Source organism: Lepisosteus oculatus, chromosome 11 (genome assembly GCF_040954835.1).
Source record: "Lepisosteus oculatus isolate fLepOcu1 chromosome 11, fLepOcu1.hap2, whole genome shotgun sequence".
NCBI lineage: Eukaryota > Metazoa > Chordata > Actinopteri > Semionotiformes > Lepisosteidae > Lepisosteus > Lepisosteus oculatus.
The window spans coordinates 9,371,579-9,396,315 of record NC_090706.1 but is presented as its reverse complement, the minus strand read 5'-3'; the positions used below and the strand labels follow the sequence as shown (position 1 = coordinate 9,396,315).

Here is a 24,737-nt window from a genome sequence, read left to right as displayed (position 1 = left end):
CACTGCTCCTTACAAGCACTGCTCTCACCAGTTAGCAAAAATCCACCACAACATGGAGTGAAGGTGGGCGTCACGACTAACAGAGACCAGGCGCATCAGAGTGGGTACCTGAGGCCACAGACCTAGATAACGCAACATGGGAACTGCCACACACATACACTAGATAACTTGTTCACAAACCCCTGTGCTCTCCCCATGTCCAAGAAGTTAACACAGTCACTGATAGTTCCCAACTATCCCAGACAAGTTCTAATCTATCCCAGCATTCTTTCCTGGGTCTGACATCACCAGCCCCACTGCTTGTCTGCTTGGTGTCTCATGACTGCCCGATGAGACACTACACAAAAAAGCAGAGGAAGTTGCCTATTCTAAAATATTTTTGGATGGTACTGTAGGTGGATTTCACCACACATTTTTTAAGACAGCTAGATGTTTCTTTCTACTCATTGACTTACTCTCCAAAAGTACTTTCTGTTGGCATGCTTTGGAACGTCATCTTTGGTGTAGACTTCCCCAAGCAGTGGGCCGAATCGTGTTCCTTGGGGGATGTACTCTTTGCTGAAGACTCCTATCACCTGCAAAGAAGTAAACAAAACCAGTAAATATAAAACCCATGTCTCTAAATTGGCCTAATTCCTTCATGGGCTTAACTAGGGAAGGGATTTATACTTTCACCCTCATTATCCCTTTACGCTCTGGAAAACAAGCCATCAGCTTGGAGATTAAACAAGTTACAAGTTCTGCCTGGTTCATCCCTTCTTAATTGACATTTTTATTTGTCATTAGAGCAATAAGATCTATTACATGGGAATCAAAGCCTGTTCTTCTGCTCAGGCTGCAGCCAAAATGGCAAACATCAATGTAGTGGTCTTCTCAGATGTTTGTATCACATTCTCCATTTATTATTTAAGGTGGTCTAACCCTCTGTCGTGTGTATTGTCACATTGTTCAGCAGAGCATTATGGCAAAAGCCATCAAGAGTCAACTAAATATTTTAGAGAGAGCCTACAAGTCCTTCAATTCACATTCAGTATGTGTTGAAAATTTATTTTTACAAAATTGAAGAGTTTCAATGATAGAAAAATATCACTTCAGTAATTACTATCTCTGAAAAGACCTGACCTGTGTAGGAATATTTAAAACTACAAAGTTAAAAAAGATTGGCTAGCATTTTCTCCTGAAAGTGTGTATAATATTATAGTAGTGCATTTCTGAGATATTAATAGCTTCATTCTCTGACGAGTGGAGCACATTGTTACATTTAGGCACAAGATGTAAAGTGATAGTAATAAACCTATAAATAAGATAAATCTTGTGCAACATTCCATATAAATTGTCAATGTGTCCAATAGCATTTCAGGTTGTCATCTAAGGGCTGTTGTCATAAAACTAAAATGATATAAGACAGACAAACTGTTACTTAGTGTTGGTGTTGGTGTTGGTGTTGGAATTGAGGGTTTGAATGATGTTCGCTAACACTCCATGATTAAGTGTATCTCTTTGTGGTGCACAGCTATTAACAAATGAAAGGTTAAGAGAGGCACCAGCATGACTCCATGTCAGAGTCAGGCCCTGTCCTGGGGTAACTTAAGCAAGGATTTGTAGGGAATGAAGACTTAGTAATGCTCTAATGAAAGTAAATCAACCGCTTAACCTAGATTTCACACTGAGTAACAACAGACAATCCCATCTGCCACATGTGGTCCTTGATGGATGATATTCAAGAATCAATGTGACGTCTCCTTCTTTAGTCTTCCGCAGCTCTAACGTCTCTCCAGATTGGTCGGCACTGCCAATTAAAATTATGCTTCATGTAATATTACATGATACTGTGCTGAATCCTCATTAATGAATAAGAAAACACAAGCGTGAGCACAAGAGAAAATGTCAGAAACCCCACTCACAATAGGGTCCTATGTGACAAGTTGCACTTTAACCAACAATAGGCAAATGGATAAAGTAAACCTTATCCCATAAGAACATTTTGTGAATGGGGCTCCTGGAGATTTATACTGCAAGATTAGGAGCTCTAGAGTTCTAGGGACAGCTCTTGGTTTGAGAAACATGAGGCAGATTTCCATCACCTTTCCACGCCAGAACAATGCTACACAAAACAATGGAACTAGTGGGACCAATCAGTACCACTCAGTCCCAATCACATTTACCATCATCACATTTTCAACTGAGGGCAATCCTTCTAGAGCAGAGGTGGTTAACCTTTAAAGGTGAACTGCAGTCCTGATTTCTCAGATCAGTTATTAAGTCTTCGTAACAAAATAAATTAATTGACAATATCACAAAATGTTCAAATCGTGAACTTTGTGAAAGTACTGGATAGTCACCATGTTGTCGAAAACCCCTGGTAAGATAAGATAAAATAAGATCAGATCACTTTATTAGCCATATGCAATTTCTTGCATTAGGAATTTGTCTTTTTGTATAACCCAGCTTGCTCTTCATGAGACACACAGGCACACAGACAGGATGAGAGAAGCTTGGGGTCAGAGCGCAGGGTCAGCCATTTATACGGCACCCCTGGAGCAGTTGGGGACTTGCTCAAGGGCCCAACGGAGTAGGATTCCTCTGTCATGGGTAACATGCCATGGTCTCACCATGGGTGACAGCGAGGGTTTGCATGAACTGCGATGTGCAGCAGCCCTTCCTTCTCAATAGTCACTGTAATGACTAATGTAATGTGATGTATGAGTGAATAAGTACAGATTGTGCAACAGAAATGTTCCATTGTGATCTACATGCAAAGATAACAAGTGGTATTGTTTTTGTTGGCAAAACTGTCTCAAAGTTGAGAGCAATACTTCTATTGGATTAAAAGAGATGTATTCACACACCTGCTGGTTTACAGTGTCATAGGGCCGCATCAGATCACTGGACGTTTTGTTGCCTCATTCTGAAGCACATTCCTGGAAATTTTGTCTAGTTTGTGATATAAATTGGAGGTTTTACATGTGTACATTTTACTTCATTGTGCTTTGAAATGCACTCATCAATAGCCAATTCTATCTAACCCTGAAATATAAAAATAACATTGCAGTTCCCCTTTAATTATTATTTGTTTGCTTTGGTTAATGCTTCTCATTTCCAGCGTTTGGGCCTCAAGATTCATTCTAGATTGTGTGAAGCTTCCATATTCTGCTCATTATTACCCAGTTTCACCAGGAAGAAGTGGCTCTCTGGTAGTGGATGAACAGGAAATGTAAAAAGCAAATAATGGGGTTAAATTGTCTTTACCTGTGGAAAGGTTATTTTTCATTATTAAAAAAAAAATAATCAAGCAAACATTGCCAAGGAGTGTGGTGAAGGTTTTTTCAGGCTTGTATAATGTACTGTAGCAGTGCTCAGGTTAGTTCAAAAGGATCTACTGTAGAAATGTGGAAAATACCAACTCTGTTGAACAGCTGCTGCCTGTAAGTTAAGTAAAGACATACTGTAGTGTATAAACCAAGTTGTATAGTACCCGGTTACTGTATTTTTTATTTTGGGGTTAGTACTGTTTTTTTGCACTGCATTTTTAATATTGTTTATTATACCTTTATTTCTGTATATCTTGATGCACAGGGCCATGAATGAGATGTGTAAGCCCAGTGAGAGTGGGGGGTAACGAACTTTCAGGAACAGGAACAGGACAGGAAGCCCAGCTCTGCAGTCATTCCAGAGAAAATGATGATGTCACACTATTGCTGTGAGTGTCTAAATTTCCACAGGGGGAGGAAGTGTGGGTCTGACAGTAGGCACATAGCTGAGGCATGATTAGCTCACAGCTCAGCCAGAGAAAGTGCTTTCTTTCAGCAGTCAGATTGCTTGGCAGGGAGCCAAAGCAAGCTTACAGTGGTTTGAAACTCTTTCTTTCCTGCAGTGTTTTTTTAAAGTCTCTGTTTTTGTTTCCTTCAATGAATTAGTTGGACCACTCGACTTTGAACAGGTAATTTTACAACTAACGGATGAAGGATCTCTGGCTTTTTGCAAAGACTAGACACTCTTCACTGGTCAAATAATATATCACACAAGGGTCTGTTCTAAACCAGAGAAGACAAAAAGGCCCAGAAAGTTCTGTATGTTTACATTCATGCATGTTATTAACACTGAGGTAATCCTAGAAATTGAACATAATTCTTAAAAGAGAAGAAGGCAATGGGCAACTTAAATCACTTTTTTTCAGATAGACACACTATTCTCCTGGTGATCACATGAAGAAATTAAACACTTATATACTAAGAAAAAATACTAATCATAATACAGATACTGTGCAGTGAAGGCAATCTTATATCTGATATTTACACTTGCAGTTCTTCATAAAAGCAATAGGTACTGTAATGCCAGCTTTCCTTTGAAAGAAATTGTTTTGGAACTACAGCGGCAATCAATGAACACTTGCTGTTCTTCTGTTTTTAGCTCCCCAAGTACATTTCAGGATAAAATGAGACAAGCAGGAGTATGAACAATGTTAATCAGTGAAACAGGAGTATTGTTTTACTTTTTTTTTTACTTTTACTGCTCTTAAAGTCAAAAGGAATAAGCACTTCGTTGGCTTCTTGCATGAAGGTGAAGCACTTTTTGCACCTTTGTTTTTCTTTAGTGCTGGTTCGTATAAAAGTGCCGCAAGAAAAGCATTTTTGCAGAACCTGGGCACTCTGCAGACTTTTGTTTTCAAAAGTGTTTAAAAACTTCAAATGATCTGGCCCAGATCCTAATTTCTAATGATAGAGGATGTTAAATATACACAGAAATCACCCACACCCTTCGAAACTAAATGAAACAATGTTGTGAAGTCATCTCACACTGCCTGGCGATGCAGTGCACTAATAAAGGGAGGTTTTTCTGTTTTTGTTTTTGATGGCCTGCATTGAACAGCATTCATTTAAAGAAAAGGCTGGTCTTCCAGTCCTGCAGGCTGCTCTGCATGTTTTTTTTAGCTTCTTTAAAAAATAGCCTGTTGCAGTCTTCTGAAAAAAGTCACTTAATAGTGAAACAAAGAAGTTCAGAAAAGTCAGCAGTGATTTAAGAAGACCACAAAGAGTCAAGCTAATATATTGTTTCTGATTTTATGTGAAGGTTGTCAGGAAATTTGGGGCAATTCAATTTTTCTGTTATGCAATAAAAGAAGCATTGTCAGTGATTTACAGTGCTTGTTGGGTTAACACTGGTTGCTGGTTGAAACTGACAACCAGCACTTGTGCCAGATTTAATGTCAGTTTGATAGCGACACCCTGTAAAAATGTCTGTATGTAGTGATACCTGTGTAATCTTCCAATGCACAGTATAACAAACTCACCACAGATTCTGTTAATATGACTGTTAATAATGACTTTTGGTTTAATGGGTGTGGTGGTTTTTGGACAGTCTGATTAAAGGTATCCAGTCTTTTCACACCATATACTGCATGGGTAAAGTATAGTTTGGCAAATATCAATAACTATATAATGAGGAACATGTATGGGTCTTACTGTATGAAGAGCCTAGAAAATATACAAGAAACTTGAAAATCTCTTTTCAAGATCACAATGCCAAAATACAAGTGTAAATAGAAAATAGATATTCAGAATTGTAGTTGATATTGCTCGAAAAAGACAAATAATTAGCTGGAAGAAAGGTTACAGGGTAAAAGAAGGCACGAGAGAGCAATGTGTAGTATGAAGGTATATGAGTATGAGCTTGCAATACAGTACTGTATATATGGATATGGTGAACAGGTTTATAAACTGTTTGCATCTGTTCATTTTTTATTTTTGCAGAGTACACACAAACCTGGACATGCAACAGTAATTCAAGCCAAATAATCAATAAAATCTTAATTAATTAAACATAGTTGTCTCAATAGACTAGGAAGATGAAATGCCTTGTCTTTATGTATTTATTTTGTTGCATTTGTAATGTTTGCACTTGAGTTAGAAAACTGAAAAAAGAGATTCTAACTCTGAAAGAGGCTGAAGCAGAAATACTGTAAGTGTAGCTTCTTGGTAAGGTTCTCAGGAAGATGGCACTGGGCTTTTTTGCCTTCCTGAAATGGTTACAACAACGCAAACTATGCTGTTTATTAGTTTTTGCTCTCTGAAAAAAATGTAAATAAAGAAGATAACAGTGGCATGTTCACACTCTGTGCTCAGCAGTGAGAAAGTGTTTGTTAAGAATGTCGTTCCCACATAAGATCAGGGGGGTGGGCCTCAAAAAGCTGTGAACATTCTCAAAACTCTTCTGACCACATTTGCTGAGAAATGTGAGAAAAGTTCAAGGTATATGAGGAAGTTAGTCCTCAATGAATAATGCTGTGAAAACTCTCAGAATAGCACTGGCCTTCTGTTATCTACAGAAATAAAATGGTTAGCATCCATGGCTTCTTTTTCAGCGCTGCAAATATGTACTGTCTTTTAATAATTGCTTACACTTATATAGTGCTTTTCTGGACACTCCACTCAAAGCGCTTTACAGGTAATGGGGACTCCCCTCCACCACCACCACCAATGTGCAGCCCCACCTGGATGATGCGACGGCAGCCGTAGTGCGCCAGAACGCTCCCCACACATAGTGTCCACTTTACTATGAAAATATCTCTTTTTTATAGTTCATGGGTTGCCTCAGACTTGGTTAATGAACATATTGGGATTAATGTGCAGGGTCTGGCAGAATACACAAAGACAATCGGAATTATTCTTACACCTGAAATGGGCAACTGTCAAATGATTGCCAATGTTGTGCACCCACGTCATCTTTACAGCTTTTGTTGATGTGAGGTGGATGTTATTTTCATCCATATCACTAACAGTGCTAGGGGATATTGAATTTGGTCCAACTGCAACCCCCCAAATGCTAAACACATGTCAGCATGCTATCTGGGAGTGCATCAGAAAGAGGACAAACAAAGCGTTCACTAAAAACTTTAGATGTTCACTGGTACTGGGTAAGAAGCAGGGGTACTGTGGAAAAAGATACCTTGGCTGGAGCCAGCCCACAATAATGCAGCAGTTTGTGGTCAGCTTCTGTATGTGCTACAACTTGAGGAGTCTTTTTTTCTATTAGGAGTGTTGCCTCCTGATTTTCATAAATATGTGTGGAAAGCAAATTTAACAAAAAGAAGAGAAACTCTCAATCTGTCTCATCTGGATCATCTTTATACAGCTTCATCTTTATGAAGCTGATGTCATCTCCCTGCATGCTGTATTTTTATGTCAGGACTAATCTTAAGCTTTTTTTCTCAAAAGCTACGTTCTAAATAACAGTAAACAACAGGACTATTTTGTCACAATACTGTACAGCACCCTCTGTAGATCAGATGTTAGACTGTGCTTTCTCATAAAGACTTGTTTAATAGATCGTCTATCATAAAACACAATGTTTATCTTGCCTTAACCTATTTTCTCGTGGGGATATGGGGTTAACTATTTTTTTCATTTAGTAGGACCAGATTAGTCTGGAGATCAGCCTTAAGGTATATACTGTAGTAAAACCAGAACTTGTGTTGGTATCCAAAGGCTGGTATCATCATACAGAGTTTTGCATTTAAGGCAATTATTTTTCATTTAAATCAGTTTGAAAAGCTCAGATGGGCTTTTGATAATGTTTAGTGACTGAGAAACATAATATTCCAGAGTGCTGGAGAGAGGGAAAGACATCTGACGTTTTGGGTCTCTATTTCTTGTTTAATCTTTCTACCAGCTGAATTTGAGTACAGCAAACCTGGAAAACACTCCCACAAAGAAGGCTATACTCAAAGTATATTTGGCCTCTATCGGCAAATAGAAAAGAGAACTGAGTCTAGAGACAGAAGAGGTTATAACTCTTTACAACAGGAGTGTGAAATGGAAAACTCCCACTGCAGATACTGAAATTGGGAGATAGAAGAGGATAGAAGGGAGGAGAGATCCAAAGATACAGAGGCTGGAAAAAGTAGCAGAGTTTAGTGATCTTGTGTACAGGTAGTAAACACAGTTAGTATGGATGCTTCACTCTTTCTACTGCAAAGGGTCTTGAGAAAAGTACATACCTCATTGTCTCGCCCATACTTGAATGTGAGGTTTCGTGGTATGGACGTTATGGCTCTGGGAATGCCTGTGCTCTGGTCACTAGGCTGGTCGTTGACAATGTAGGTGCAGTTCAAGGCAAAGTCGGCCTCCCTCCACAGGTTCATGTCCCCGATTTCTCCTTTCATTTTCATTTCAGCCGAAGTCTCTGTGGTTGTTTTGTGCTTTGTTGTTTTGTTTTTTGGTTCCCAGTTTTGTTTTTTTTTATAGCTTCCGCTCAGCTGAAAGCTCATTAACTCCTGGAAAGACAGGGGAAAAAGAGAAAGAGATGAGTTGATCAGAAGGCTTCCAGTTAGGATGTCCTGGGGAAAGCACATGACAAAACATTGTCAAAATATAGAAATGTCCAGAACAAACTATTTTGGGTCAGGGGTTATTCTTTCTCATAGTTAAGGTCAGCCTCCCCGATGGAACGGGGGGTTTGCTATGAAACAACAGATTTTAGCCAAGAGCATTTCTTAAAGGTAAGCTGCTTTACTTTATTTTGAACCTCAAATGAAACCTTTGTATTCCTATTGCATCTCTTAGAATATGATATGAAAGACTGCAAAAGGTTTGCGTAATTTGACCAAGGAATATAACTATTCTCAGGGAATTCCATTGATTGCCTTCCTCAGAAAGAGCTGGAGATCCACATTTTATGGGAAAAAGTGTAATTCAGTTGTGTGAATCGAGAGAGATGACAGGAGGTTATGTGGCAAAGGTAAAGCTGACCGAACAACCTCGCTTTCCAGTAAGCTGCTGCAGGGGTATAGCTGTGGTGGTGGGAGGGGTGAGAGAGATGTGCAAAGGAAAATCCAGAAGACAGGATGATGTACGTACTGGATATATGGAAGAGACCTCAAGTAGGTGAGGTTTGGATCCTTAAATTCCTCTTGTCTGTTGTCTGTTACAAACTCCATTTATGAGATTTTGAAACGAGAAGATTTGGAATATAATCTCCCATCAAAATCATATTTCTGATTCCTGGGAGTCATGTTTTACATTGTTCTTCAAATAAATACCAGGATAGATATACAGATACTGTCCATATAAAGATCACATTCAATGTTTTCATGCATAAGCCTCTTTAACAGTATGTGAAACTAAATGCAACTGAACAAAAATTCAAGGGATTTTTGCTTTTCTTCTTTCCCGGCACTGAAGAGATGACAGAAACTGACAATACAACCAAACAGAATTGTCCGCATGATTTTCTCACTTTGTCAGGTAATCTGTGAAATCCATGGAAGGGTGCTCTTTTACAAGCCAAAGCAGCTTACTGGAATTGAATTGTACTGTAATGTTCAAGAGCTGTCTCAGTGCATGACAGCTGTAGTAGAGTTTAGGAAGATTTTTACTTTAAGTGAAGATGAAAACTACTCTCTTCCCCTCTGTAAATCTCTCCTTTGCCTGAAAACCCATCCATCCTTTTTTATATCACTGTTGTGGGGGAGCCTGAGCCTACCCCTTGCCTGAGAACACTGACCTGGATATTAGTGATGGTGACAGTTTTACAGAAGCATGTGAGAAATAAAATAGCATACCAGGTGTATTGCCGTAAGTTCTGAAATTTACTTCGTAAATGAAACTAGAGGGGAAGTCCACAAAACCTTTTTTTTACCAAGTGCCTTTATGTTTTTATTATTATAATAGAGAAAACTACCCATTAAATTATTTAAATTTTCCAGCAATGACTTACTTTGTACTTATGTTATATGTAATTGTGTACCATTGTTTCTGTCTAGATAAGTGCCAAGACTACCCTGCTTCACCCTTGCTCTCTGATTACAGTTGTTCTTTCCAGACAAGTTTTTAAAGGATGATGATTCTTAAGGGTGCTAACTCCATGAATTTTGCCTAGGGAACAGACTGAATAGATGTATTTTGTCTCTAGGCATTAACATTTTGGTGATTCAGCTGCATTTCTTACATCAGAAAAAGTTATAACTGGATGTCACACGGATCTATAAGAAACATAAAAAATATTTAATTAGCCCTGTATATACCTGCATCCCTTACATGCCTATTGTTTGGGTTCCAAAGAGTTGAGGTGAAAGACATCTGCTAGGGCAAATGTAAAAGGACTTAACATATTTTAAATAAGAACAGTTGTGGGATAATTAGGAAGACCTTGTACCTAGTTCTACAGTTTAGAGGGACATTATAAACCTGTTTGACTTGTGTGGAAAATAAAGGGTAGGGTTACAGTGGGTGTCTATTATGGGCCCTTTCATATTTACATTGTGAAGTTCCAAAAAAATAGACTGTAAAAAATCAAACAAAACTTGTTAAAGCAAGTGGGGTATGTGACCTCAATTAATTGAGCACAGGTGTGTCAAGGTGAGGGGCCACACTCGGGGTATATAAGGTTAGGCAAATGAGCACTATCACAAAGATATTAGAGTTTAGACAGTTTGAGTATCACACAGGAAAGGATTCTTGAAGAAAGTCTTATTGTTTTAAGGGATGTTATTAATATTAGGAAAAACTAGAAAATCATCCACACTACCAATGCAAATCTAGATAGAGCTCTTGTATAAGGAGCAGGGTTTTTGTTTCTTCTGCTTTGACTGAAGTACAGTAGTAATTGTTTCCAGCAAACCTCAGAAAGTACTGGAAGAGCACAGGTGTGCAGCTGTCTCCAGTCATTGGAGAACAAGTCAAAAAAGCCCAGCTGAGGTGACCAAGAAAGGTAGACTTTAAAAATCTCTGCCAGATGAGTAGCAGGGAGATCCAGCCATATGTGGCATGATTTTGGCATTTCTGACATTATTGTGTCTGTATTCCATTTGCTGGAACTGCTTTAAGATAGCATGCAGGATCCAGCATGTACATCTCACTTCACCCCCGTTATAGCTATACTGTAAATTCAAGCATTTCAGGGAAAAACACCTCCAGTTTAGGATGAATGAATCAGCCTTACCTGAGTTCACTGGAGTCAGGATAATGTTATTCAGCTGTTTCTAGTGAAGCAGCATCATAGAGAAATGAGATTATTAAGGTACTGCTGTAAACAAGTTCTGTGTACTTCCTTCTACACATTTAAGCTTTGTCCTTAAGATAAATGGTTATGCATCAACTCTATAGGAGAAAAGAAAACACAGATCCCTGTACCAATACTTAAAGTAGACCTCTGTTACCAAGATCTATTTTAAGTGAAGTAAGTATAGGCAATAAATGATTCTAGAAACAGATATACTATTTCAGTTTTGTGCCATAACATGTTTAGGTTCATGTCATCAGGTCTCCAGAAACAAAGTTTTCTATATACTGTATGTCACTCTGTAAATGCTAACATTTCTCTAATTTAATTGAGAAAGATTAAAACAGTGATGGACGTTATTTTCTCTACCATAGATAGTTGTTAATTTGCTTTCATCTAGAACAATGTTAAATTATTTAACTGATTTTTAAGTGCTGTGTGGAACCTTTTGAAGTGAACAATTTAGTTTATTCTATCAATTAAGGCACTCTTGGTATGCGTGTTTGTGACTGGAGTTGTTTAGATTCCAGACAACCCAAGAGACCATGTGCTTTAATAAACTCAACACAAACATGAGGGTATGGAGCTAAACTCTCATTTTATAAGAGTGTAGTACTCTAGACCCTACCCCTAATAAATGGCTTTACATTTCACTTAATATTTGATATTTTCTTGATATCAACAGTTCTCTGGAAAAGCAAACTGTTCTTCTAGTCTTAAAATGTCTTGTTAAGGCCTCTCCTTAGAAATTGAGTTTCTGTCCTCTCAGTAATTTCATACACTAGAGCAGGAATGAATGTAATGTAATACATACTGGAGGCCCACTAACCTGCCACCTAACTGAGCACTCAGATATGCAATTGTAACTTTAATTTACTTAATAATTTGAATTGAAGGATTAATTTGAACTGTTTGACCATAGTAGTAGGTACTACTATTAGACAGAGCCACCTGTTAATCGCAAGTTAATGCAATGGAAAAAACCTGTACAGTAGAATGAGCCACACCTGGTCTGATTGAGTAATTAGCACTCCGAGGGAGTGAAATTCCAGGGAAGGGAAAGGAGTTGTCAGGATAGGCCCTGCTTGTAATGAGCACCTGGACTGTTTTAAAGACTTACTGTATAAGAACTGCTAGTAGGCAAAAGGTTAGAGTGCGTATGTGTCTACACTTCAGCTTGGAAGGAGGGTGTTTGAGAGTGCAAGAGCAGATCATTTTAGTAATGGGTTGAGCTGGCTTACTGGGGGGGGCTCAGCAAGCTTGGAATGTTTGGCTGTCCTGTCCTGGGGGCCATCAAAGGTCTTGGGCAGACAGGCTGCTTAGTAACTAGGAAGGGGATTGCTACCCAAACGTCATGATGAAAGTGAGGGGGACGTGTTCCTTTCCTGAGGATTGGTAGTTTCAGTCTCAATGGGGTTGAAAAGCACTGCCAGGGAACAGGATTGACCAGCTGCCCAAGGGCTGACTGGAGGCATTTTGTAAATTGCCACTACTGTTGTGTCTCTTCTCCCTGCAGTTGAAAGGAGTCTAGAAAGCACAGGATGGCTCTCGAGCACTCCCTGGGCCTTACCACCAGCAAATGAATTATCTTGGAGAGAGCCAACAGACTGGCTAATGCTGTGTCAGGGGCGCATGTGTTTCTTACTGAGAGGCATCCCTGATCAAATGGGATCAGCCATCTGTAGATGGTGAGCTACTGGTTTTTGAAGATATTGTGCTTAGTAAAGAGCAGGTGAGACATTCTACAGATTGTAATGAGTCATGAATGGAACAAATAGGGAAGACCAGTGGGGAAAAAAAGACTGCACTCTTATTTTGGAGGCTAATAACAAGGAAGAACTAAGATCCTGTAGGGGCCTGAAAGACCAACTAAAAATAATGTGAGAAAACCTAAGGTGACCTGTTGGAGCTTTCCAACCCTAATGCTGAAAGCCCCAATCCAGTCATGTTGCCTGTTTCTGAAGTCAACACCTGCTTTTATTTTAAAGAATTGAAGTAAACTTTCAATTAAGGGCCAGATTTCTGTTGTGGGCTTAAGGATACATAGTATCCTTGGAATCCAGTGTGATTCTAAATTATCTTTTATTTACTTTAATTACCAAATCCTCTGCCTAATTAATAACAAATTGATTCTTGTTTTTAAGAATTGATTTAGCAATGACCTGTAACACCTGCTGGCCTGGGGCCCTCCAGCAGGGTTAGAGACCTCTGTACTAGAGCGATTCATTTTTCAAGGCAATTGGCTAAAATGTCTTGGTCTTTTTTGGAGAGATCTGTCGTGGTTTCGATCACATTTGTCTTACAGGCAGCATTGAGTCTTTAGTTCAATTTTTTGTAAATACAACTAATATTGTGGTGTCTTTTATATCTAAACCATATAGAGTGAACTATTCTAACATCTAGTAAAATAAAGGATTGACTTTAAATTATTTTTAAAAAATGGCATCAGAATTAATCGCATTATGGCTTTCTCCATGTGAGCCAAAACCTTGAGGCCTGATGATGCTGCTGCACTTCTGGGAATTTCAAGGGTGAGGTTGAAGGCAAAAAAAAAAGGAAAGACAACATTCAGTTTAAATTCGTGTCCTGACTTTGCAACTCTCTTCCTGCATCTGTCAAAGACTTTCCTTTTTTCACCTGCTATGTTTGAGTCTAAAAAAAAAGTTCATATATGCTCTTAATGTTAAATCATACTTGCAACAGATCATTGCTTTTCAAAACCTAGGGATTGTTGACAGAAATGTTAGAAAATATGCGCAGGGAGACATTGTTTTTAATGTAAACTATTAAAGGAGCCCACCATAATTACTACTATATTCTGAAAAGCACAATAATACATTATTGAAGTGCCTCATTGGGAAAGAAGGCTTTCTTCCTTTGAAACTGAGCCTGCATAGAGCACCCACTAAAAACCTTTGAGATATTGTGAATACATTAAGAATGATTGTATTGGCTTTGGGGAAGGGTTTATATCAATCACTGTGTCCATTAATTACAGTGTCAGCATGCAAATGAGTTGTTTCTGAGAAGTATGTGCAGACCAATAAGTTCTGAAAGTTTCTTATATAAGAACTATGACGTCATCCAACATAAAAGCATGAGCTTAATTTGCTTTCATAAACACTATAACCTCATAACCCCTTGGGGTATAATATAATTACCAGATTTGAATTGGCAAGTGCTCTATTTCCTGCAGTACAAGTACGTGTATTAAGGAGTTACAGATCTGTGTCTTGTGCCAACTTAGCATGGCCTTTTATGAACTTTGTGATTTTTTTAAAGAAATTTTTTAACAGGATTGAAGAACTGCTGTATAGAATACAATACGCAGCCAACACTAAAGCCAAGACCAATTAAAGTGTAGTTGTATCTTAGAAATCTACGTTATTTGTTTCTTTGTATTTTATCACTTTCCTCAAATCCTGCTTGATAATCAGGTTACTGTACGAGATAATGACAAAGATTCTGCTTCTTTCATTGTGTCCCTGTTGATAGTCATTATATATGAAGGCATTCAGGCTGCAAAGCCGACATTTATATTTTCATAATTTTTTTCATGTATCTTTCCTTCAAATGTTACCTTGTTAGGATTGGTATTATTAAGGGTATAGTAATTTTTCCTTTTTCAAAGTATTTTTGTGATGATGCAGGTAGTGTTCTACCTCCTTATATGAACCATTATATTAGTACAGTGCATTAAGTTCTCTAGATTTTTTTTATGTAATAGGTAGAACCAGTTATGAGAATTGAAAGAAATATGTTAGCTTGTCAAACACAACAGACATTTGTTTTTCCTTTTTGCATTTTTTTAAAAACTAAAGGCACTGGACTGTGCTATCTAGTACAGGAGTAAACAATTTGTCTTTTCTGTTTTTACATTTCACCACACCATCTCTGATACTGCATGCTGACACCTTGCACTAGCATGGCAAGGAGGTTCAGCATATGAAGGTTTGTCTGGATAAAAACCCAACTAAAGAAAGCTAAGAAGTAATGCAAGGTGGCAAATAACATAGCAGTGGCAAATAACATTATTATACACTAAGAACACACTTCTGTCATGAGAGGAACCTGGCATCTGCTATGAAAAACATCTACTTCTGAACTCTGTTTTTAGTTCATATGACAAATAAAGAAGTATGATGGTGGATTACGATGGTACCTCACTAGTGTTGGATGCAGATTAAGCTTGCATGTTTCTCATATTCATTCACCATATTCTTTCCTCACATTGTTGCTCAGCTATTTCCCAACACAACAAGCGATCAAACAGAAACATTGGCCCTGATTTCCAAACTCATCCATTCTAAGCATGAAAGCTTCAAAGCCATCAATCACAGCAAAAACTCAAAAGAAGCGTGTGCCCTGATCACTTACTTAGGTGGTCATTGAGCTGCTTTCAGTTTATCCCTTGAGTTCAACCATCCCTCTTCTCTCCCAAGCAAAACCCATCCACGTTGCAGCTTCTTCTCTTTCTCTCTCCCCTACTTTTCCTTTTCCCCGCTTCCTTCGTCAGATATCCATATGCCACGCTCCCCCAAAAGCTACCCCGATCAAACCTTCGTCTCAAAATAGATCCCAAGCCAGGCCCTGCCAGGCTTTTGAGCACATGCTCCAGCCTCATTGGTTTCCACTGGTGTCATGTGACAGGGATTACAGAAGGAGAACTGTTTGACACCCACTGGGGGGGTTAAAATAAGATCTACAGACACATATGCACTGCAATCTCTGAAAAAAAAAATGCTGTTCCAGATGGAAGGATTTGCAGTCTGCCTGGGTAACACACACACACACATACACACACACACACAAAAACAACACTCATAGGCTGATTTATTTAACGAGCAGTCTGGCGTCAGTCTTCTCCTGCCTTGAACTTAACCCTCCCAGCAGACTGACCTAGATTAGGACGTGAGGAAGAGTGGTCAATAAAATAGACCAGGTCAAAAGCTCGGCAGGTAATTCCGGAAACCTTCCCAAAGAGGGGCTCAGACGCTCCCGAGATCCGTCTGAGACCTTACTTACTTTCCCCCTACTGCTGCCCATTCTTATTATTTTCCCTGTCACGACACAGGTAGGGGGTGGACAACTGACCAACAGCGCCAATGGTGTTAGTTTATTTTGAAGGACTATTGGAAGGGTCACACATTGCCCACAAGGAAATACAATGTCAGACCATCCCATGCACAGTTTAAGTGTGTTTTTCTTTCTGATGAAAGAATCAGGAAAACATACCATACACTGTAACAGATTTTCCGTATACTTTTCAATCCTCGATGAGAAACCAAGAACTTCTAACAATAACTCGAAATCCCTCTCTAACTATGACTCTAATGTTAAAATTGTTCCTGACATATCAAGGAACAGTGTTTTGTATCCAAACATGCAGTCATGTTGACAGACTCGTTTTTTAGAAAGAATGAGTAATAATTTTCAGTTCTGCAGTTCTGAAAGATTGAGCAACTCGGAAACATAAAGAGAAACAATTGAACAAGACTGGATAATTTTACAACAAAATTCAGGTGTTCAGTTTCAGATTTCGCCTAGACACTTAAACAAAAACATTCATACCAGCCCTATTTCACAGCTATAATTTAGTATTTGACTGACACTTTCATCAACAGTGATTTACAATTGCGTTTTTAAGTGCAGGGATACTTGAACCCATTTATTATATCTGGGTTTTTTACAGTGATCGTGGTGAAGTGTCTTCCATAGGTGTAAAGCAGCAGTGCGTTCACCTGGATTTAAACTATCCAGTCAGGATTCCGGAGTCTTCTCTGTGTCTCCACACTGCCATCCATACCATGCGTTATGTTTATATGGCAGAACGGTGGTGCAGTGGTTACCATTACAGACACACAGCGCTGGGGCCCTGGGTTCAATTCCAGGCCTGGGGTGGAGTTTATTTTGGTTTCCTCTGGGTGATCTAACTCTAACCCCACAATCCAAAGTCATACTGATAGCTTAATTGGCTTCTGGGAGAATTGGCCCTGGTATGAGTGTGATTGTGTCTGTGTGTGCTCTGTGATGGACTGGTGTCTCTTCCAGGGTGTATCCTGCCTTGTGCCCGTTGTTTGCAGAGACAGGCACTGGCTTTTCCACATCCCTGTATTGGATAAGATGGTTAGAAAATAATAATGTAAGGATGGATGGATTGGTCTCTTACTAGGGGCATTAAACAAAGAGAAAGAATTCAAATAAAATAAAGTTTCCCAGTTCACCCTCCACACTGCTTCCCACTTTGCACCTTGCGTATTTTCCAGCACTTGTTCTTTTCCCATAACATCTACAGGACATTTTTTTACATTTTAGATAATATGCAATGTCCTAATGTATCTTTAAATACATTTGCTGCTTTATGTGCAGAGGGCAGGAGTTTAGTTTGGAAAATAATGACGAGGGTTAAACTCTGGTGATCCCGATTAGGCTGGCTTTCACAATGAAAACTCACCTCAGACTCACAACACATGTCTGCACATGTGACATTTTTGAGTTAATCTATTGTCTTGGCATCTGTTGTAAATTGTAAATCAATTCAACATAACAGAGTCTTACTTATTTGGATACATAAAGACATAAATCTAATCATCCTTGATAACTTGAAAATGTGTGACATTTTTTTCTTTTAATTGGCCTTGTGCTACAGCCCAAAAAAAGGAAATGGCACAAAGTAAAGCAATTGTGTTTCACAGATATTGTTTTCTAAGGACCAGTCCAAGTTTTTCAAAATAAATAACAGCACAAATATGCTCTTTAAAGAATATATCCTGTAATTGAAGTAAAAGCAATAAATATTATCTAATCAAGGCACCGAGTATTATAATTGATGGTTCACTAATGTGCAAAGGATCTGTGCATTTATAACTTTCAATATGCACTACTTCGTGACAGCCACTCCCCAGAGTACCTGAACAGCAAGTTAAGCAGCACTTAGTTTTCCTTCTGCACTCTGCAAACACATGGATACTGAGCTCCACACCACTTAGCCTGACACAGTCATCAGCTGCTTAAGGTGTGCACTTTCAGCCTGCGTCTTTTTCATCTTTGTTGGTTTTTATACCTTTGCTATAAGAGGTAGGTCCACTGAGAACAAATCACCATTTGATGGTGACAATCTGGAGACCTATTTATACAGCAAAGCCAACCAATTACATCACGTCCTTAATGTCAGGAACATTCTGCTTGAGATAAGATGTTGTTAAAATAAAACTGTCCAGTCTGGATTTGATGTGGGCAATAAATTGGTTTCCTGGTTTTTGACAGACTCTCGATAAGAAACCCTTTAATTGCATGTGGACTCTCGGCTGAGGATTACACCATCTCAGTATGTATTGCAAACTGCCGAACATCCAGGATATTCTACCTTCGGGTAGTAAGACTGCTAAGCAGCCAACCTGCAGCTCCTATATCACTCGTAATGGCTACATGGACACACAGTTTTCATTGTATTCAGCATACTGCACTACTTGTATACTGTATATTGCATTATTATCCGTTATTATGTAACCTTATTTTCATAACCTTAATTTAGTGATTTTGGTGATTTTTTATTTTTTTTTATTTTTGTTATTCTTGTGATTCTTGTTTTTTGTGAGCTCGCAGAAAAGACATTTAGTTGCCAGCAACTACCGCAGCACGCTGTATTGTTGTGCATTTGATAAACAAACTTTGATTCGATTTGATTTGATTTTTATTCGTGGTTTCTTTGTTTGCCATTGCTGAAGCCAGACACAATCAAGAAACAGGATATTTACTATAGACTGAAACACAAACTTGTGTATCGTTAGACTCATTATTTATGCACTGGGTGCATACATGTTGGGTGGAGCCAGCATTTTCAGGCGCAAGTAATTCCATTAACTCACGCAAGCGTAAGCAAGCTATGACGGCGAGATAACTGTGACCTCAGAAAACCGAGTCAAGGAGTTTCAGATAGATTTCAGACAGGGAAATCCTCTCGGCCTCTTTCTCTGTTCCTGCCCTACTGACAACGGGAACTGGACTAAATGAGCTTTTTCTGAACTATAAGTGCAAGGCTGTCTGATCCTGGAGCAGGAGTTGTCACATGGCGCCATTATTATAGGACACTCGAGGAAGGACAGTTTGTAAAGTTGCCACCTGTGTATCTTACCTCTGTTGCATACTGTATGATGCTGGGTGTAATGATAGGTGAAGCTGCACAGCAACACAGTTGTGCTTTATCTAATTGTTCAGGTTTTTTAAATTCTCTGTAGATAAAATATCTGATTAAAAAAGCAATTTTTAATGTTTAAAAATATTTGAAAAAGCATTTTGTTATGTTTTTGAATATTTCTGTGTACCCAGGTGATATAGTACCAGCAATTAAATGAATGTATACATTGATTTCTGTTTGACAGCAACATTAAGAACCTGCCCTGTCTCTGAGTACCCTGGGATCATCTCTGACATAACCTCAACAGATAAAAGTTTCAAATTATTATTATTGTAGAATTGAACCAGGGGCACAACAGCAAAAGAAGATAAAAAGGCTATAGACAAGGAGAGGTCATTGGGCATATTTAGCCTGTTTGTTTGTTTGTTTTTAATTGATGCAAGGATCTCAACCAGCTGTTTCTGGAAAAAAAATCAATTTAGGTTAAAGAGTATGAATTGGACCACACTTTGGGTAAAGACTTATCTCCTGTTCTTGGCTTTAAATACATTTTCACTTTTTATCCGTACAGATACTTGGATGGGTTTGAGTAACTTTCTTTTATATTTAACCTCAGAACGTTCATTGGAAAGATTGGTTACTCCTTCAAGATTCATTGGATTGCATGTATTACTGGTGGTGCGACACATAAAAAATAAGACAATGCAAGAGTGAAATGGTGATGTCACCAGTTTGTATATCTGATCCTGAAGGCAAAAAGAGATTTTGACATTATGGGATTAAGTTGAATTAAAGTATAATATATCTGTGTACATTGGTCAGTTGCCAGTTGTCAATAAAGGATGACTCCTACTAGAGTGAATTAAAAAGTAAACATGGAAAATTAGTTCATAATGACTAGTACTTGTCATGTCAAAGGTGTGTTACAAGCTCCATTGTGTGAAATGTGCTCGTGTCAATGACATCACAACTCTGGGCTTTCAATGGTGCCAAATCTCCGGGTCTGGATTAGGTGGTTTACTTTTAAGGCACTGTGTTGAGGGCCCATAGAGTTTACCATCATGCTCTACTTATGGACCCAGATATTTGCTGCTGCAATAGAAAAACCTAAAACTCAACTGTATTGATATGCCACAATATGAAAAACACAAAGAAGCCACATAATTAGATGAATAGCCAGATTAATCAATAAATCAATTTTAATTTCATACCACGCTTGTATGGTGAGTGCCATGAGACTTTACAAAAGGTAAGCCAGGTAATTTTCCATCACTGAGCTCAGCTTCCAGTGTAATAAAAGAACTGTGCTGAATAATTTGCATCCTACATTCTTTAATCTCATAAACCATTTATCCCGGTTCATGTCTTCCATGTTTAATAAACAGAAAATAATTTCGGAGATCGGATAATACACTGGAGATAGCTTTAATATTCATTGCCTCGACAATCTCTTTTTCTGGCACAGTGCAAAGCCTGGATGCAGTGCCATATCATGAAGAGGAAAAACATTTTTTCAGTACTCTGTGAAACCCAGCAGAAAAAAATATTTTGGGTGATCTGGATGATCTACTGTATCTCTGGAAGTAATTAGGTAGGAAATATTGTGATGGAATTGCTACACACTTCTTAATTTTGCTCTGAGTTTTAGTTTGCAAGCTGGGAAACCATTTTATTAGAAATTACCTGTGATAAATATATTCAGAATGTGAAGAAATCTAGCACTAGCCTTATTCATTTTACAAGATTTAAAATCTCTTATTGAGCCCTACAGCAAGTTAATGTAATTCCACCTATTAGTTACTGTATAACCAATGTGTATTTTTTAATGTATTTGACCAAAGAACCTGAAGAGGCACTACCGAAAAAGTCAATGTCTCAGGCATAAATTGAATAGTGGAAACGTTCTAAGCTGACAGTGAACATTTTTAGTCTTAAACAGAGACAGAGAAGAAGGGGTCCTGATTTGAGTATTCAAGTCCTACAGAATCAATGAAAAGAATAAATGAACTTCTTCATAATGAACAGTGAATAAGAAATCAGATGACACAAGTGGAAACTTGGTTATGCATTCAAACTTTAGAGTAAGAAGAACGTCTTGACACAGAGTTGTGAGGTGGCTGAAAAAAGTGTCCTAGCCATGTTGTTAATAATAATAATAATAATAATAATAATAATAATAATAATAATTGCTTACACTTATATACCGCTTTTCTGGACACTCCACTCAAAGCGCTTTACAGGTAATGGGGACTCCCCTCCACCACCACCAATGTGAAACCCCCACCTGGATGATGCGACGGCAGCCATAGTGCGCCAGAACGCTCACCACACATCAGCTATCAGTGGTGAGGAGAGCAGAGTAATGAAGCCAATTCATAGATGGGGATTATTAGGAGGCCATGATTGGTAAGGGCCAATGGGAAATGTGGCCAGGACGCTGCGGTTACACCCCTACTCTTTTCGAGAAACGCCCTGGGATTTTTAATGACCACAGAGAGTCAGGACCTCGGTTTTACGTCTCATCCGTAGGACAGCGCCTGTTTACAGTATAGTGTCCCCTCACTATACCGGGGCATTAGGACCCACATGGACTGCAGGGTGAGCGCCCCTGATGGCCCCACTATTACCTCTTCCAGCAGCAACCTTAGTTTTTCCCAGGAGGTCTCCCATCCAGGTACCGACACCTGCTTAGCTTCAGTGGGTTACCAGCTGTGAGTTGCAGGGTGATATGGCTGCTGGCCAATGCTGTCTCTCAGGACAAATCAGGATAGGCTCCTCAGACCAGTTATCTACTAGCAACCAAAGAGGCTTGATGTGCAAAAAGCTCTCTTTAGAAACTTTACGTTTTATGTTATAACATAATGCATGTTTGTGTGTAAATCTTATCTTTTTTCTAAACCAATGTGGTGGGCGCAACCACAGAACATGCAACCCACTGTCTTGAAGTATAGGTACTGTACGAAGTTACCCACTGACAGTCTGCTGGCAGACTGTAGCTAGAAAGGCATTTCAGGGGTTTTCACTTGTTTTTTCTTCTGTTTATTTATAAATGTACATGTCAGTTATTTTCACTTCATATGAAGTTTTGGAATCTCTAGTTTCTGGTACGTTAAGTAAAATACATCAAAAGACATGCTCACATAAGAAGTTGAAGCCAACATACCTGTGTTCTGCAACAGATATAGTCTTGCACTGTTTGAGTGTATCAACAAAGCAACTTCAGAAACTTGGCACTGGACAGACACAGCACATCTCACTGCAAATTGACATGTGACAAAGCTGCAAGGAAAGTCAGATTCCTTCTGGTACTTCACTCCACAGCAGATAAACAAAACATACCAGTCCTGACAAAAAATCAGTCTTTTTATCTGATCTAGTGCCCCAGAACTAGCCTTAAGTATTCAAAGAGGTTGAGCTTCCTCATTGTGTCAGTTCCCCTTAAGATCTTGAAGACCTCCATCAATCCAGAAGATATTCTTTGTTTGAGTGAGCATGACACACCAAGATGGATCCATGCTATTTAAATGCTGCATGTGAATACATTGGAATTAGGGGTATTAAGTAAGACCGATCCTGCATTATTATACTTTAATTACTGGCCTTGCAGTAAACAGTCACCCAACATCTGGCTAGGCAATTTGTGCTTCTGTACCATTTTGGTCTTTCAGAAGTAAACAATAAACAGCTGGCAAAGAGTGGTCTATAGGACAAGAGGATTACATACTCTCCCTGTTTGCTTAATATTCTGCCAGCACAGAATCAACCACTCACAAGCCTGGATTTCCCAGAATCGGAGCAGTAAAGACACGAAGATGAGGAAAATGAATAATGAAGCTACAAATCAGGAGACAAAACAATAGGAATCTAAAAAGCTTGTACCGTAGTTGTTTGTGTGTTTCATTCTGGCTCTGGGGGGCTTAGAATAACCACAAAATCTGTTAAATGATTAAACAATTCAAATTTTCAAGATATAAATATTTTTTTCATCATGTCAATAAAGAAGGAATTTCAGAATATAGACTGTCTCCTTGCAGTGTTGTAGTGTCAATGCTGTTGAGAGTATCTTCTAATGTTCAGCTTCAGTATATTACATTCAGAACTGTATCAAAGTCATTTGGAGAAAATAAAAAAAGCACATTAAGATAGTTATACTAGCACCACAAGACCACTCTTCAGGTGTTAGTGTATAGCATACAAGATGTAGTCACTCTATTTCTTTCAGATGTTGAAATATGGTAGTGCAATTAAATTCATCTGATATACTGAATTACAAATTATGTTTATCTTCAAATACAAAAGGCAGTGTGCTTTTTTAAATTCAAAATATACAGTATATACAGTATACTCAGTTCCCAAAAACAAAATTGTAGAAATGTGTCTCTATTTGAGATGGTCAATATCAATATTTTAATCAATATTGATAGTCCCTGTGTCTACATCTCACCAGTTATGCTGATGCCCCAGAGAGGCTGTACCTTGGTTGATCCCTGGGGCCAGTATCAAAGCTCTGAGTGTGCTAACCATCCAAACGAGCCATGAATTGGCTGGTCCCTAGAACCTCGGCTGCATCTCAGCCATCAACATTGTTCACAGAAGAAATGAGGGGTCAGGGAAAGGAGACAGAAGAAAAATCCCCATTGCATATTTAACTTTTTTCTAGATTCGGAATCTTGTCTACGCTGCAGCTGACTCAGGTGAAATATATTATATAAACATCAAAAGAATAAAAGGCACCTTAATTTATTAAATATCATACTTTCTTTCATTTCATGTTACATGTATGAAAGAAACAAAGCTCATTAGTTTGTAATAATTGCAAAAACATTGGAGGTATGCTTGTAAAAGCATATAAATACTGGTTTCCTTCTGAGTTTGTATTGACTGACTATGGACTCCATAGAAATAACTGACTTAGATCAAGATGATGTCCTCTCTTTAACATGAATTCATCACAAACCGCCTCTTATTGTAAATTGCTAGTTTTATGTTAAATAGCATAGTATGGTTAATGAAACTGATGACAACTTGACATTTCTGCATTACTCAGTAAGAATATGAAGGAAATTATGGTGTAATTGTTATAGATTTCAAGAAAAGGCGATCAGAGGAACAAACTTTCATCCCTTTAGCACAATATTTCCACGAAACATTGTTCCTGTTTTGGTTGAATAACATATTTCACAAACAACAAATGTGACACTGATGGTTTTGCGAGCATGGAACTTGCTTCCAAACCATGTTGCTGAGGCCGATACCTTGGTTTATTTCAAGGAGTTGCAGAATGAGATTCTAATATTGATAAGCTCTTAACTACCGAATGGGCTGGCTGAACCAAATGGTCTCATCTCAGTTGTAACTTTCCTCATTTTCTTATGTAATATTATGTATGTAAGACAATGCTTAAGGATTAAGACCTCTTTGACAGCAATTTGCAGTTCTTTTATCCTGTCAGCGTAGTCATTCGTACATGAACCTGGTTGTTCTCTTAACTGATATCAAAGCATCAACATTTTATTTGTACCATGGCGATTAAAATGGTGACAAATAAGGAGCCTGAAAATACATTAAAATAATTCTGTGATGTGAATCTCCATATATGAAG

General features: G+C 38.4%; 1 protein-coding gene across 1 annotated transcript in view; it reads right to left on the bottom strand.

Moving 5' to 3' along the window:
- Positions 1–15,551, bottom strand: part of LOC102689055 (PR domain zinc finger protein 1-like) — a 30,841-nt gene extending 15,290 nt beyond the window's left edge. Inside the window, exons 1-3 of the mRNA XM_006631437.3 lie at positions 15,376–15,551; positions 7,997–8,272; positions 456–575 (exon numbers count right to left, since the gene is read on the bottom strand). Of these exons, the coding sequence (XP_006631500.2) occupies positions 456–575; positions 7,997–8,266 (390 nt within the window). The 5' untranslated portion in view covers positions 8,267–8,272; positions 15,376–15,551. The remainder of the gene's footprint in view (positions 1–455; positions 576–7,996; positions 8,273–15,375) is intronic.
- Positions 15,552–24,737: the final 9,186 nt, after the last annotated feature.